This window comes from Netta rufina (genome assembly GCF_964035555.1).
Source record: "Netta rufina genome assembly, chromosome: 4".
Taxonomy (NCBI): domain Eukaryota; kingdom Metazoa; phylum Chordata; class Aves; order Anseriformes; family Anatidae; genus Netta; species Netta rufina.
The window spans coordinates 50,541,160-50,557,557 of record NC_140127.1 but is presented as its reverse complement, the minus strand read 5'-3'; the positions used below and the strand labels follow the sequence as shown (position 1 = coordinate 50,557,557).

The window sequence follows — 16,398 nt, the reverse complement described above, 5'->3', positions numbered from 1 at the left end:
CAAGACCATCTAAATCAAAAGAGAAAATAGAAAAAAAAAAAAAAAAAAAAAGCTTTCAGATGTTCCCCCACTCCTTTTAACCTCTCTCCAGCCCAACAATACAAGGTCAATAGATTGGACATCCCTAAGGACAGAGGAGGAAGAAAGACCACAAAGACAGAAGTAATAACTAAAGTATAACAGACTCAAAGACAGTTTTGTGGTTATACCCAGAAATAAATTCAAAGGCAGCAATACATTCTGCAAATTTGTAATGTAAGATGTGAAAGACAGCTGTCAGTGACACATGTTTTCGTATTAACTGATTTCCGAGAGACATTCCAAGGCAGAGCATAGGTCAGTAATTTAATCCTGCTATCCCAGTGGTGTGGAGACAAAGACATGACAATTTCCCCTTACTAGTACAGCCATGTAGATATTTAAGGATGAGCCAACATCCAATGCAATACAGAAACAAGAACTTAAGTAATAAAAAGGGATGCTTTGCCTTCTGTTTTAAGATTGAAGGTCTGCTTTAATGGTCTTCAACATATTTTCTTTTAGACTTGTAGCATCTGGATACACATAGTTTCTACCTTATGTATCATCCAGTTAGTTCATACAAGTGCTAGCATGTGGGCTAAAAGCAGTTACATGTAGTGTGTCAAGAAAAAAAAAAAAAAGAGTATCTTGCTGAGGAAAGTTCACTAACTAGGAGCTGTGTAAATGCAATACTCCTTCAAAGTGGCATGTTCCAGAATAGCAGGGGTCCAACCTAATGCTTCAGGAGTCCCTTGGTGCATGGCACTGACAGGAACCCCAGCCCCAATGCAGGTTTTGTACAGTATGCACCAAGCTCTGGCTGTGCTGGGGGCTGGAAGCCACCATCCTGAATGAGGAAACAGCTGCCGGCCCTCAGCAGTAAGATTTGCAGCAGGGGCTAATAGCCACATCACACACATGGACAAGCAATATCTTACCCCAGAGCCAGCATCTCCTGTCTCCCACTGAGCTCCTGTCAGCATATTTAACCATTCTGGTAGGGAAAACAGAATTTTGTATAGAAGCTTGCAAGGCATGACTGATTTAAACAAAAACCTCTTTCTAGCCTTAAAAGAGAATTAAACTGAAACTGGGGAATAGGGTACATAACCATAACTAGCACATTTTATTTTTTCCAATAGCTTTTATAAAAAAAAAGAAAAAAAAAAAAAGGCAGAACACTTCTCACTTGAGAGCAATAGCTTGGCAGCAAGGAAAAGGCAGTGGTTATTAGAGGCACAGGATGGAAAAGAGGAGCTATATATAGGGTACCCATGTACTTTGCCATCTGGTGTTAGAAGTTAGTGAGTACAAAAGAAACACAGCATCTTCCCATGAGTAGGCTGGAGTCATCTGAGTGGCTTTAAACAATAAAAGTGAATAACAGACACTTTACTGCTAAGCTCCATCACTGCTATATTTTGGGAGTTAGTTTGCATGCCCTCAGGAGCAGACTTCAAGCTCAGTGTAGATAAGGTGCTATTGCTAATTAGATTTCAGCTAGGCCCCCCTTACAATTTGTGCTGCTGTTTCATGCTATTCATGAATTTGAATATATTTAAATAAACTTGTACTGGAAGTCCTTTTTAGATAGCTTTCCCAAGGATAAGATCTTCTGTCCCTGCGTGTGTGCATGCATGTGTGTCTACCTGGGAGTCTGCCAATTATATTTGACTCCACTAGCAGTTTCAACCAAAAGGTAACAGAATAGTAAGGATCTGTGAGGTATTATATTCTTACAAGTTGCACCTAAACAGGTAGCTGCAGATAGGGCAAAACTCCTGTTAATCCATCCCTCTTTTCTGGAAGAAAGGGAACTGCAGCCTTGTTAGCCATCAGAGAATCCATTTGGTGCTTCAGTTCACTACCCAGATCCACAGAAAAATGGGGTTCATTGGTTCTTGTACTGTTAAAACTATTTTTTTTCAGAGTTATAACAATCTGTTAATCTCATTCTAATCTTACTTCTCTTCAGCACTATCCCACTTGATTATGAATGAAATGGCCAAGGGCTAACCCAGTAGGTAGCCCCTCTGGAGCACATAGCTCTCTGAGAGCAGAGATGATTAATCTGATGGTTCACATTTTGGTCTGTTTTGACCTCGTTAACAATATATCACCTGATGCTAGGAATCTTTCCCCCTAAACAGTCCACCACCAAAGCAGTCCCTGTGAACCTGGAGTAGCTTGCAGTTAGAAAAGGCTCCAGCCCTTCCAGTGCCTTTTATCACTGTTAATTTAGCTGATTAATCTGAAGGTAAGAAACAGCCAGAGCTTCTCTATGTTATGACTCCCACTGGTGCTAGCAAATATGGTATCTTCGAGTAAAATTCCCGGCTATAGACAGCAGGAAGGGTTTAACACCCAGTATATTATCCTCCAGAAAGCAGCCTAAAATACAAGGTTCTGCTCTTGCAATGACCTCTACAACAGACTGGCCTGGTGAGCCCTGTGTGGAGCTGTTTTGAAACCCACAGGATTGTAAAGGTCCACAGCATGACTCTTTGTGAGATTTGTCAGCTTCTCCATGTTTTGGCAGTGTTGTTTTGTTGTTGTTGTTGTTGTTTGTTTGTTTGTTTGTTTTGTTTTTGTCTGGAGGGGTCTTGAAGTGGGTATAAAGCACAAACTTGCAGAGGGAATGAAGTATACTGCCAAACTTAATTGAAGTAGATCCAAAGTAATAAAAAACTATAGACTAACGGTGCACTTATGGAAGCATGCTCTAGTAGCAGAAAAGGAAAAAGAATCACTTTTTTCTAATACTTTATTATGTATATTAATTCACAATTCAAAGTGTTAGTAAAGTGCGTATACTTCAGAACAAGCTGTTACTGTTCCTTTCAAATAAAAGCATAATTTTGTCAGCATGGTTCTTATCAGAAAGGCTTCCTCCAGATCTCAGATACTTTTTACAGGATAATTGAGGTCTGGGTCTTCTAAAAATACATCATTTTGACATGCACGATTGCTTTGTTGCAAAAGCAGTTTTAGTGTAGTAGTTACTTCCATGTTCACAGCTAGCTGGTCTGATCCAATTCTGGTTTACTTCAGTGTGCGTGAAATGATTGATCAAGAAAACCATGATTTTTTTTCTGAAATCAAAGAAAAGTTTCTGTCAAGTGGAGAGACATGCAGTGAATGCCACTGGGGAGCAAGTAACCTTCTTTTTATAATTCACTTTTATACTTCTTATCGATATATGCTGCATTTTCTGATTCAAACTACAGGTCTGTGTATGCAATGTGAATTTCTGTGGGTGCTTTTTACATGCTGAAATTAAAACTACATACAGTGTGTGCATTCATTATATGTACCTTTTTGTTAGGACCTTTGGTTCAAAGAGCCTACTGTACAAAGTTTTTTTTCTAGTCTTAATTGCATGTTTAATAGGTCCGCACACGGTACCTGAAAAAACACAGAGGTTTTACCAAAAGATATTTATGACACATTTTTTTCCCTTTGAATATAGTCTACATTTTTGAAGTGCCATTCTTCCATAAAGTCCTTAGCACTGTGACTCTTACACGTGATGATCAGCTAAGCTGGAATGGACCAAACTGTGACTTCACTCAGAATCCCACCGACTTCAAAGCAAATTGAATAAATTCTAAGAATCAAACAAAGCCAAGTCACACAACTGTCCAAGCAGTTACCAATTAATGTGGACAGAATTAGGAATGAGTGAAGAGGAATGAGTTCAGCAAAGAGGAGTTACACTTTTGTCATGTGAAAATACAGCTGCACGCTTTGCAGTAACAATGATTCTTTGTTGCCACAGGCAACTGTGGGACCCCAAAATGAGCTGCTCCCCAGTGGGTACATGCTGAACTGGAAGAAATTTTGTCTTGAAGGAAGAATTTTTTTACAGTGAGAACAATCAATCAGTGGAACAACCCTCCTCAGGGATGTGGTAGAATCCCCATCACTGGAGGTTTTCAAGATGCAGCTAGTCTGGGTGCTGCATAATCTCATCGAGGCTCCCTTTTCACACAAAAGGTTGGACCTGATGATCTGTTGAGGTCCCTTCCAACCTGGACTGTTCTATGATTATAGGAGACAATATGAACATATGTCCATGAAACAGGGCTAAATGTTGAGCACCCTCTGGGAACAACAGTTGCAAATTCGTGGGCGGTGGGACATGCAAACACTAAAGCCACCCAGCTGACCGTAACCAGCTAACTAGAGCTCAGGCCTGGAAGCACACAGAAAAATAGCTAAGCAGACAAATTTCATATTCACGGAGTCTCTTTAAACTCCAGTACCCTTGGTCTAATTCCTATACCTTCAAAAGGAATAGAATTGCTGTCCTGATCACCCCTTAGTCACAGACTCACACGACTTCTCACAATTATACCCCTTCTACTGGTTTTCGCTTCCAGTGTGGTGCCTGTGTTTTTCCCTGCTCGCAGCACACAATTTCTCCATGGTCTGGGGCGTGCACTGCAGTGCTTTGTGTTACGTGAAAATCTGCATGGAAACGTAATGCCAACTTCTTCAACTAAACACCTGCTCCATAGCCCAGAAGGGAGCACTGCTGGGCATACTTAATGCATAAATTCTCTTATTGCCTTGACCCCATAAACTCGTCTTATATGCTTCCATTACACGTACATTTTTACTGTTGTCCTCCTTTGCATTCCTACCTGCATTCATCAAAGTATTATGTTGAAGCTGACAACAGCATAAGGGGTTTAGTGAAATCTCTAGCTTTTTGCATCAATTAGGCCTGGTGCAGTTTCCACAAAAGCTTTACTGTCACTACTGTAGACCTTTCTTGCTCCAGAAGTACCTACTTCTCAGAGCAGAGACAGAACAAAACCATCTTCTGACAGATGGTGTGAAGCATCTTTTCTGTTTTGCTCATTTAATTTCAATGTACTGAAGGCCATTGCATTTTTTACACAGGTTGGTTTGTTTCTCTGTAGAGATGCAAGGTCAGAATACACATTTCCTTCAAATGCTCTTCCATCACCATATTTTAGCTCCTAGTTCTTGACTGGTCTACTGGTGTTCCTCTCTATCTTTAGCCATTCACACATTAGTACTGTTTGCCCACTATCAAAAACATCATTTCTATGATTATATAAACAATACTCTGACTTCCAATAAAATCCAATATTTATAAAAAAAATAGCTCTTGTGCACTTATTGCTGTTATGTCATAACACAAACTATTTTGTCATTTAAAATAACTGTAAAATGAGTCTGCAGCCTTTCCTGTTTGGTGCATCAGTTAAGGGCAGGACAAACATAAGATGATAGTAAAGATGAAACACCACTGCGTATCCTTAGTCCTGGTTGAGCAGAAGGGTTGGACCAGACAACCTCCAGAGGTCCCTTCCAACCTCAAGCATTCCATGACTCCATACTGTTTTTTGTTGCAGTGCTGATTTTCTCTGAGCATGTAAAAAAATGTCTGAGGTTAGTGACTAAATACATCAAGACAATTTATTGCAACAATGCACACAAACACACAATCGATCAACTATTTATTCACTATTTACAAGTATAAATACATTAATGATACAAATATGCTGTTGTGTTCTTCATTATCATGGCACCTTAGATATGAATAACATACTTTGCAATTAAGACTCCTTAGTTTGACTAGGCACCTGTGCAGTCACCCCCCAAAATTTAACTGAAACAAATATAGCACACTAAGTTATACTTCTTCATATTTCTATAAATCTTTAGTACTAAAAGCTACTGTACACTGAATTTTTTATTTTTGATTGAACAAGACTTTGTTAGTTTCATAAAAGACTTAATAGTGTATTTGGTCCCAAGTCATAATTGCCTTCACAGTTCAGTATTTGACAGCATCAACAACTTCCAACTTTGCAGAGAACGTTTCCTTTTTTTTTTTCCAAGTCAACTGGGAAGCCATTGCCAGCAGACATTATCAATGATCTGAATTCTGTCATTTCAGTTGCAAAACAACCTTCAAAAAGAAGGAAAGGGATAAGATCAAAGTTGGATGAGACAAAAACTTAATCAGTCCAGGAAATACACCCTTATGCTTTCTGTTACAGTATATGTAACTGTATAAATGTATCTTTTCCCTGGAAAATGTGCCACCCTGCTGCCAGCTCTCTTGTACAACCTCACACAGTTACTACTTCCAGCCACTTTCTTTAGCACTTACTGCACACTAACCGCTTTTTGGTTCCCCAAAACCAAAAATGCAAAATGGTGGTTTCCAGGTCCACTAGGATTCCCTTTACACAAAGAACAGGCAGCACCATTACTAGAATGAATTCCTTCTTGTCCTCACCTAGAAGCATGGACACGAAAACAACCCATAGGTTCCATACAGACTTTCAAGCAGACACAGGGCACATGGAGACTACTGAAGTCTGTTCCGGAAGAACATTTGAGGGCTCTCATTTCAAGAGACCAGCACTTGTATCTGGACTAACACATTCACCTCACTGGGAACTTCGTAGTTACTCAGAGGTCTTACATCAGCAAGTTCACAAGGACTCAGGAAGAAAAAACATCAGTAAAAGCTACCTTATTAGCAGCTTCCAGTGCATTTATTAGGTTCTGCAGCTCTTCCTTATTCATTTCTATAGAAACTGGTTTAATTTCACCATTTTCTCTCACATCCAAGTCAAGATTGAGAAGTGGCATTTGCAGCATGGAGATCTTATCACTGGAAAGCGCAAGCTAGGAAGATTGAAGAAAAAACAACAAAACATAAGGCAGAGCCATTAAGTTTTTAGTCTTTCAGAGCATTAAATCTTTACTTAATATTGAATGGGTGCTACCAGAACAAACATCCACATGACAAAACTAACTGCTCACAATACCTGCAGGATTTTTTTTTTTTATCCATTTGCTACATTTTTGGTTTTTTTCTTTAGATGAAAATAAAAGATATATTTGATCATGGCTCTTTAAAGTGAAGTATGTAAATTTTGTAGTCACTTTATAACGTTGACTAGCATAACTATTTTTGAAGGGGGCAGTAGGGTAAAAGAGGACAACTGTGCAGTTTTCAACTCTCTCTACAGCTGATCAAATATAGTTTATCAGATACTCTACTTGACTGATACTGATGAAGAAGATTATATACCAGTCATGCTTTATTTTTTGTTCACTATTACACCCACTCTGGTATAAGTAGGCCTTTTATAAGGTATTAAGTAGAGGATCAGTTAATAATACTGTTCATCAGCACTGTACAAAGCTATTTTAATAGTCAGCATAGAAGGTGTTACAACAAAGGACAGACAATCTCCTTGGGAGGATTCAATTAGAGCAAGTGAAAAAAAAAACAACAACACACAAGTTCAAGGAAGAAAAAAAGTTGTTTAAAGCAAAATTAATACAATAGTTCAGACATGTACAAGAAATGTATGTCATGCAATAGGAAGAAAGTAAAAAAGAAATTTCCATGAGCAATGGTTAAAATAAACCACAAGCAACTAAAAGTCTGGTTTATGTTTTCCTCACCAGTAAATGCAGTTAGCAAAACAGATCAATGATTAATAACAGCACAATACAATGCACATTTGCTCTCACAAAATCTTGTCTTTGGTGGACAATGCTCTTTAATTTCAAAAGCTGTTTACTACACAAATTATTTAACATAATGGAAATGGAAGACTATTTAACTACTCCCATGGACTAAGTAAACAACATTTCTTATGCTGTTTATATTTTATGTCTTTGTCATAGCTTAACTTAAAGCAGAAGTGGCTTTGTAACCCCAAAGCACCATTTCATTTTAGGTAGGGCAGTCATCTTACTTACTATCACAACAAATCTAAAGATAAATGATTCCAAACTAATTATTAAGTAGCTGTTTAATACAGGAGTCTAAAAGTTTGAAAAAAAATCAAGGAATCACATCCTGCATCAGCCTACTACTCTTTATTTTAAATAATTTCTTTTTCCTTTGAGTAAAAATACTATCTATTTAAGCCTGTAAATCACAACAGTATATGAAATCCTGAAGATTACTTACAAACACTTCAACCTCCTTTTAGGAGAAAGAGAGAGAGAAACTGCAGCATTAAAAGACAGAATTTTACGTTCAGTTTATACAAGCGTCTGTTGTCATGAATGTGGTTTTCTGGTACCTTTAAAAATTGAGCCATGCCCCAGAATCAGCTGGCCCTACTAAGGAGATATAAAGATTCTTCTACATTGCAGGACACTTCTTTTTATATTCAAGCAACATTAAAGAAAAACTCTCACCTTTAATTGCCAGTCAAAATCCTGCAGCTGGGCACATGATATTGCATTTACTCTTTCTACCAGTGCATTCCTGATTTCTTCCTTTCTGCCTTTTAGACACTTTGTGACTGCTTCTTGATAGTTTTCATTTAGCTCCTTTATCTGCTGAGCGGCCTACAAAAATCATAACAAAAGTTATGACAGTTTAAATTACTAATTAAAGAAATAAGATGTTCCACCTGTAATAGTTGCTTTGTTTTTGTTTTTGGTACCCAAGCTTTTATCTAAGTGTTACGCTATGCTCCACAGTCTCAGCCTTCTCTCCATGTCTGATAGACAGTCAGTATTTATTACAGCAATGAAAAAACAAAAACAAAAAACAAACAAACAAACAAACAAAAAACACCACACACACCAACATCAACAATGTTCTTGTTTGGCAGTAATTCACAGTTGATGCAAACAGTCATTTATACTAAAAGAGACCATAGAATGAAGCCTTCTTAAATGCCATGCTAAACTCAAAACAAGAATCACATACACAATCAGCCAGGTTTAGCTCTGCATTTCTGAACATCAGAGGGGGAACAAAATACATCAGCTCAGTAGGAACACACTGATGAACAGACTTTTCCGCAGCTTCACAAGTGTCCTTGTTAGATGTAACAACTACCAGGTAGTGAAAAGACTAGGAATGGGCAAAAATGAGAATCAAGATTCCTGGTAACAGAAAAAACTTTTGCAAAAGTTATACACACTGGAATGGCCTTGAATGGTAGTCCCCATGCCGCATGGTCCATCCAGTCTAAGAATTTTCAGGACTTACATATAATTGCTATTTGACAACAAACGTGCACGAATTGTTTTTATTTCCAATGAACAGTAATGACAGGTTATGTATTTTAAGGAAAACATAGATTTAATTTATAGTACTTATCAATTTAAGTAACTAAAACAGTATTTTATCAAGTATTATTCAGCACTGTTTAATAAAAATGCCATCCATTTTTTTTCTTATAAAAGACATTTCATTTTACCTCCAAATACTGCTCGCTTTCTACCTATTTGAGGGTACTCAGATTTTGTCTGCTACTACTCAAATGCTACACTATAAAAACATTTAAGGGCTAAAAAAAAAAAACTAGAAGGCTAATCACTACAGAGCGATTTCTCAAAGTCATATCTAGTCAGTGACGAGCCCATACCTCTTCATCAGACATGTTTTGGCCGACTGCAGCTTTGAAATACCTCCTGCTTTCTCCCAAAACCTCCATCCACTCCGCCAAACTCCAAACACTGCCATAGTCCTGGTACCGAGGGTATGCCCGGCCACATATGCCATCGACTATCTTATGAAGGAACTGAAACAAGGTGATATGTAAAAACATGAAGTGTTAAAAAAACACGTTAAAAACACGTCGCTATCACTATTAACCTACACCAAATTCATCAGCTATCCCCCCCCCCCCCCAGCCCCTGGGTAGGGTCTCAGGCTCCCCTAGAACCGCAGCATCCCTCTGCCAGCCCCTCCCCGAGCACTAGGACGAAGCAATGGCGTCGAGGCCTCCTCCCCAGCAGCCTCGGACACAGCTTGGGCAGAAACGAGCAGGAGAAACCCCCGCTGCTCCGGGATGCGAGAGAGGAAAGCACAAAGCACGCCCCAGCCTGGGCGCCCTCAGCGCGCCCCCATATTTTCACTTTCGCTTCGCAGAGGCCCGCAGGGGTCAGAGCGGGAAGGCGACGCCACGGAGAGGCCCGCTGAGGGGACAGGGCCCTGCTCCCAGCCCGGAGCCCCCAAAAAACAGGAGCCCCCCACCTCCAGGGCCCGTCCCGGCGGCAGCTTCTCCAGCAGGAGCAGCATTTCCCGGCCCTTCCCTCAGCGGCCGCCGCCTTCCGTCGCCCCGGCGGCGCGCATGAGCAGGGGCAAAGGCCCCGCCTGTCGCCTCAGGAGGCCGCGGGTTCGATTCCCGGCCCCGCTGCTAGGCCGGGAGGCTGCCTCATGGTCATAGAATCGTTAATTGTTGGAAAAGACCTCCAAGATCATCTGGTCCAAGCGTCCCTCAAACACCAGTATCACCCACTAAGCCATGCCCCTAAGCATCACGTCCAAACTTTCCTTAAAAACCCCCAGGGAGTGCGCAAGGGGGTTACCACACGAGTACCCATCCTACTACTGCCCACCCTAACCTGCGTGGCCTTGAGGCAAACAAAGCCAGAACCTTCAAATTTCACAGATTTTTATCTGCAACAACATTTCAGCTATTTTGAAGTTCTCTCTGCTTTGTAGCTTTGCTTTTCACCTCTTCCCAGCCTAACTTTCAGCCAATCTCAGCGGAGGGAGGTCAAGGCTTCCAGCATTAAAAAAAAAAAAAAAAAAAAAAAAAGGCTCAGACATTACATGAAACTGAAGAAGTTAGGGGAAATACTAAGTACCGAAGCTCATGCTGTGAGTACAGTGTTGGCCTGGAAGAGCTCATTTTGTATCTCTGCTTTGCCAAAGCAGAAGAAAGCCAGCCAGACTGGGACGGGGCATATGGAAGAGGTTTTAACATTAGCAACAAGCTTTCTGCACTTTAAGTTGATTTGAACATGGACATGAATAAGCAGGAACTACCCCCCCCCCCCCCCCCCCCCCCCCCCCGGATCACTTGTACAAGAAAAACAGTTCAAATTCAAGCTCCAGCAAAACACTGGGTACAGAAGCTGATATACCTGTAGGCAGATCTTATTTCACTGAAATCACTTGGCTGATTCACAGGCATAGATTATACAAGCGTAAGCATAAAACCAGGCCCTAAGAATGCAAAAAGAGCTACAAGTCTGTACTGGTGGGTGCAAAGTTTGTGGGGAAAAAAATAAATAAATAAACAAGCACAGGCTGGTTAAGTCAGTTTGCAGCACGTCTTCTCCGACCGCCAGTATGAGAGGAACAGAGTGGTGTGTGGGAGTTTGGGGGAAGGAACAGATGGGGAGGAAGCAATTCCACGTTTTGCTGACTGCAAACTTTCAGATGCACCCAATTCCTCTCAGAGATCGCAAATGCTAATAAATTTTTAATAAAGGCTTCTGGAAAATGTATTTAAATTTATTATGGTGAAATTACTTCATGCTGCTATCGAATTCAGGAAAAGTTGAAATTGCAAAGAAAAATTTATTTTATTTTAGATAATTTTGAATAATAACCTCTTTTATTCTCCCAGAATATGCTTTGTTAGATGACTGGTAAGCTATCCAGTTTCTAACTGTACAATGTTGCACACTACAAACGAGAGCAGCAGGGGGAGCTTCTGCTTCAAAGAAAACAGAGACAGAGACAACACAAGAGTGGTATTAAGGAAATCCAGATTTAGGGAAAAATAAGATAGCGGGATAAGGAGAAAGGTAGTGAGTCTCCCACTCAATTGAATAGGACCAAACAAGAGATAAATGCAACAGATTTACATAACACTTGAAAGACAGGAGTGTGTAAAAGAGGACAGGGAACCACGCATCCTGACAAAATCTCAGTGAACACCTTTCAAAACAGGTTTTTACTTGTTTGTTTGATTGTTTTTTCCAGGTCTTAGGAATAAAGAGTTTCACTTTTCATAGATGTATAGCTTTTTATTTTATTTTATTTTATTTTATTTTATTTTATTTTATTTTATTTTATTTTATTTTATTTTATTTTATTTTATTTTATTTTTTTATTTGATCCACTGACATAGGAGGAGCAGAGTAGGACTGGGCAAGGAAATCAGAGCTGGGTTAGCTGAATGCATGTTGCTGAGCCCGTGTAAAATTACAAAGTAGTGTGGCAAACAAGACTGGCCTTGTCAGTTTGGAGTTTGTTTGGATTTGCATTATTTGGATCCACCATCAGGTCTTAGGCCTTGAAAATACCAACTTGTCATGGTTCTGTACCACAGCAGCAATAACCCACCCCGCTCCTCTGAATGCAAGTTGTCGAGTAACCACAAAATCAGAGACAGGGAGGGAAACTTGTGGAAAGATAAGTAGGTAGACAAGAGACTCCACGATGACAAGGAGCAGCTTCACAAGTGAGAAATGTGGAGAGAATTTTGAATTATAGTATCCACATTCCTACTGGCTCCTTGATGGTTTTGTTTGATTTTACAGATAACCAACAAGCTAAACTGCAGTAATTAAACCTATTTTTAAAATGAATTATTTTGTTGCCCTTGTTTTTAAAACATTTGGAAATAATTTAATAATCAGAATCTCTTAATATTATAGGGTTATATATTATAGCGTAGAGGTGGTTTACATTGCTCTAAGTATATCCAGTTGGAGGGAGCATCTGAAGATGAGTATAACACTGTCCCACAAGGAACTATTAAATTGGTATATTAGTAGAAATAGATGACGATGTATTTTACCAACAGGTAAAAAAAAAAAAAAAAGCATTAGGTACCCGTAATGCTTTTTAAGTGCAGAAGAAACATGAGACTGCGGTTCAGATCAAGCTGAGCTTAATTCATGGCCTGGAAAAGGGAGGTCCTGCTATTCCCTTTACTCCAGCTCTGCTTCTTTTTCCTTTAGGGTGCTTGTGGCTGCAGGATGAAACTGCAACTGCAGAATATAGCTGATACAGCTGAAAATGAATTGTTATTTTTTTACTTCTGTATTTTGGTCACAAAGTTAGATTTAAGCCAGGTTGCAACAGAGCACCACTTCTGGCAGAAGAGAACTTTGTGGTTAGGACTGAGGGGGAAGTCAAAACTACCCCTTCTGGCAGCACACGCTTAGAGCAGATGAAATGGGTCCTGAAATGAGTATCAATCAGTGAACCACTTTAACTATTAAACCACAAATATAAAAAGCTTTTGTAGAAGCTTACTTATAAACATACACATTTTGATATGCTACAGCTAAATGAAATAAAAAATAATGTATCTTCATTTAATTTTTACACTCTGACCACTCATTCAAGCTTATAATAAGTGAGGCTGGATAAACAACTTGACACTGATGTGCAGAACATTCTTTATTAGCTATTTGCTCTTCATAAGCTATCATCTGCATCATTATCCTTATTCTTCAACAGCTGAAATGTCTGCAGTTTCACTGAATGTAGCATTCAGTCTTATTTAATTTTACCCTGGAGGTGACTTACATTCTTGAGATTATAGTCAAATCAGAGTTTCCTCTCTTGAATGAGAAATCAGTTTCTCAAATAATTTCACTTGTAAAATGTGAGCACACAAAGCCATGACAATATTTGGTCCCCCCCAAGTTCTGAAACATAAGCTGTGGCACTGTGGCACACTCATGTATTTACTCTATGACACATGTTGAGTATGGTGCATCATACACAGTGGATATTGACTATGTCCGTATTTCTATACTTGTCTCTATCTTCTCTAGATTTTTCCAACAAAGAGATGTATTGAGAGACTTCATTAATTATTGATTTCACTTCTCATTCTGGAATTTCAAAATCCTCTGCAGCAGTTCTGTCCTTCTAACAGACTGCACTGAAGATCTAGCAATAGCTGTGAGGGATGTTCTTGTTCAAAATCACCTTAGAGACAAATAATTAATACACTGAACTCTCTACCACCTTTCACAGAAAAGAACATAGTAAGCACTTGCTACACTGTAAGATATTCAGAGAGAAACTGCTATTGCCAGAGACTCTCCAAGCATAGACTGAAGTACCAATGGATAAAATCCTGCAGATATTACTCAAAATTACATTAGTTGTATCTTAAGATTTTCAAATATCTGTACTGAATACGTCTTGACAACTGCATGGCTGAAGTAGTAGAAGGGTCAGGAGCCGATTTCACACCCTGTACAAAGGGAAATAACTTTGACCAGAAGAATGACCTGCTGTAGGCCAAGGAGCCTGTAGTTGGCTTGAGCCATATACCCACTGGGGTAACAGCTCTTAACTGAAGACAAACCAGAGTCAGTAACTGGGACTTTATGCTTGCGAGTCCCACTTGTCAATATCTGTCCATAAATGGGCAGGCACAGATTTATTTTGGGACCTGGTTATCTTGCTTTTCCTCTCCCATAACCATAATATCCTATTTTGCACAAGCTTCTTTGACAGTAGGAGGAGGAGTCTTTGCCCTACTGCAGTCTCTATGAATATTCTCCTAACTCTCCTCTTCTGCAATTCAGGCCCATTATTTCCTGTCTTGGGTTCAGGGAACATGCAGAAAAGTTTTTTTCATCTGGTCTATTGCTACCATTTTATAAGAAAAAATCTATTGTTTCCATTTCTATTCTTCCACATTCCTGTTTTCTTTTTTAAGAGTCCTAGGTGAACTACAAACCAGGTACATGTCAGTACTGGAATTTTACTTGCCATGGTGCAGGTTTAATGATTGTAATGGCCGGAATGCAAAAAGACAACAAAAAATTCATAGTCACTTTTAGGACAGATGCATTAAAAACATAAGCCAAATCTTTGTCTCTAATCCTAACCCTAAAACTGTAATATCAATAATGAATGGTAATAAACTGTTGGTGCTTTTCAAAATTATTTGGACATCAGAAAAGATAAAAGAAAATGCCCTAGAGGTAGATTATAATGACTCTTCACCCTGCATGTAAACAACAATTAGTAGACACTGGAGTATGCTGCATAGCAAGTTGCACCATGTCATAATAGCAGTGGGGAGAAAGTATTCCTAAAATAATAAACACACTAGTAGGTACATCTCCCCTCATCCACACAAGAAATTCATGGACTCTATTTATTATATGACTCTGATTTGAATGCCACTATGTATTTTATTTTTATCACATAATATTTTATGGTAGTGGAAACAGCAGTTGGTCAAATACTTATGCTGGCAAAGCTCTGTTTTTGCTGACGGAGGTGGTTTCAGCAAGGGCATAAAAAGAGAAGGTAATTTTACCAGACTAAGTAGAAGCACAATTTGCTGATATAACTACATCCATGGTGAGGGTGTTTTTGCCAGTACAGCACAACAGTGCTTTGTTGTCACTAACTCCCTTCCAGTGTAAATTCAATCAATTACTCCCAAGGCAAATGGCCTTGGGATTTACAAACTTTCTGTCTTGTCAGTCTGTGTCCAGTTTGGCAGGACATCATGCTGGCCAGAAAGCCTAGACTTTCTTGGGGTCTATAGTTAATATATAAGGGGCAGCTTTCCACATGTGCATCCTACTTCTGTCCTTTCCTCTTCCATGGGAAATAGTTATATAGACTTCAATGAAGACATTCCTAGACTTTTGTTAAAGAGTAAATCCTGTCTACCCATGCCTGTATTCAAGCCCAGGAAAATGGAGTTTGTTATCGCACTATAGATGTACAAGTTTCTTTGAAAGATGTTTAACATGTTCCCATTGTTTATTTGTTGTTGTTTTTTGTTTGTTTGTTTGTTTGTATATTTATTTCTTGACTCTTTGACTAATGCATTTAGCACAGAACTAGGATAAGGAAAAAATCCCAACTCTGTCATATATTATTTCCTAGACTCAGACAACCCACTTCATCTTCTTACATCTAAGTTTCCCCACCTGCAAAATTAAAATAGTAATGTCTGACTGTTCCTACAGGTAGTATAGGAATCCATTAAGTCTGTGGTTTTACATCATCATGTTTATGAGCTTTAATTAACATCTGATAAAAAAAAAAAATGTATAATTTCCTCTGTATTTTGGAAAAGTATGACCATGACAGCAAGCCAGGTATGTGTCCAAAATGATGGAAACTTTTTTCTTGGTAAATGTGGTAATATATCAAACAGGGCAAATACAGTGCTCTTGAGAAACACAAGAAAATATATCACAGAGGAAAAGGAGACCTGAATAAATGCATTGAAAGCGAAGTTACCTCTTCTCTAAATGTTCATGCATTAATAAGAAATGTAGATTTGAGGAAGCAGCTGTAAGAGTCCTGGACAACTTCCTTACAGTTACCAGCTTTTCAAATCTTGCTAACTATTGCACTGTTGCTGCAGTTTTATGACCTGCATGACCTAGCATCCCGTGACAAATTCTGCTTTGAATGATATTACTGCAGTTCCTCTTCAGCATGAGAGAGAAAAGCCCAGCTGTTAGCCTCTGCTATCTCAGATCAGATACAAAAACAAGAGAAGTACTTTGCATACTTCTTTGCAACGGCAAATGATTTTCTCATGGCTTAGTCACTGATAGCTGCAAAAGTGTGAAATATGTATGGCTCATGAACAAATTCAAGATAGT

General features: G+C 39.1%; 1 protein-coding gene across 1 annotated transcript; it reads right to left on the bottom strand.

Annotated features, from left to right (window-relative positions):
• Positions 1-5,500: 5,500 nt before the first annotated feature.
• COMMD8 (COMM domain containing 8) lies at positions 5,501-10,114 on the bottom strand. Its single transcript, XM_084285941.1, has 5 exons — positions 10,028-10,114; positions 9,417-9,572; positions 8,233-8,385; positions 6,541-6,696; positions 5,501-5,968 (listed from the first exon to the last, which is right to left on the bottom strand). Exons 1-5 carry the CDS (start codon positions 10,070-10,072, stop codon positions 5,948-5,950), a joined length of 531 nt encoding a protein of 176 aa, XP_084142067.1. The 5' UTR covers positions 10,073-10,114; the 3' UTR covers positions 5,501-5,947.
• Between the last annotated feature and the right edge of the window lie 6,284 nt (positions 10,115-16,398).

Excerpts from the sequence above, each read along its gene's own strand:
- COMMD8 (XM_084285941.1), bottom strand. The coding sequence starts at position 10,072 with ATGCTGCTCCTGCTGGAGAAGCTGCCGCCGGGACGGGCCCTGGAG. Across the intron at positions 9,573-10,027 it reads CGCCGGGACGGGCCCTGGAG|TTCCTTCATAAGATAGTCGA; the intron begins GTGGGGGGCTCC and ends ACCTTGTTTCAG. Across the intron at positions 8,386-9,416 it reads AAAACATGTCTGATGAAGAG|GCCGCTCAGCAGATAAAGGA; the intron begins GTATGGGCTCGT and ends TGATTTTTGTAG.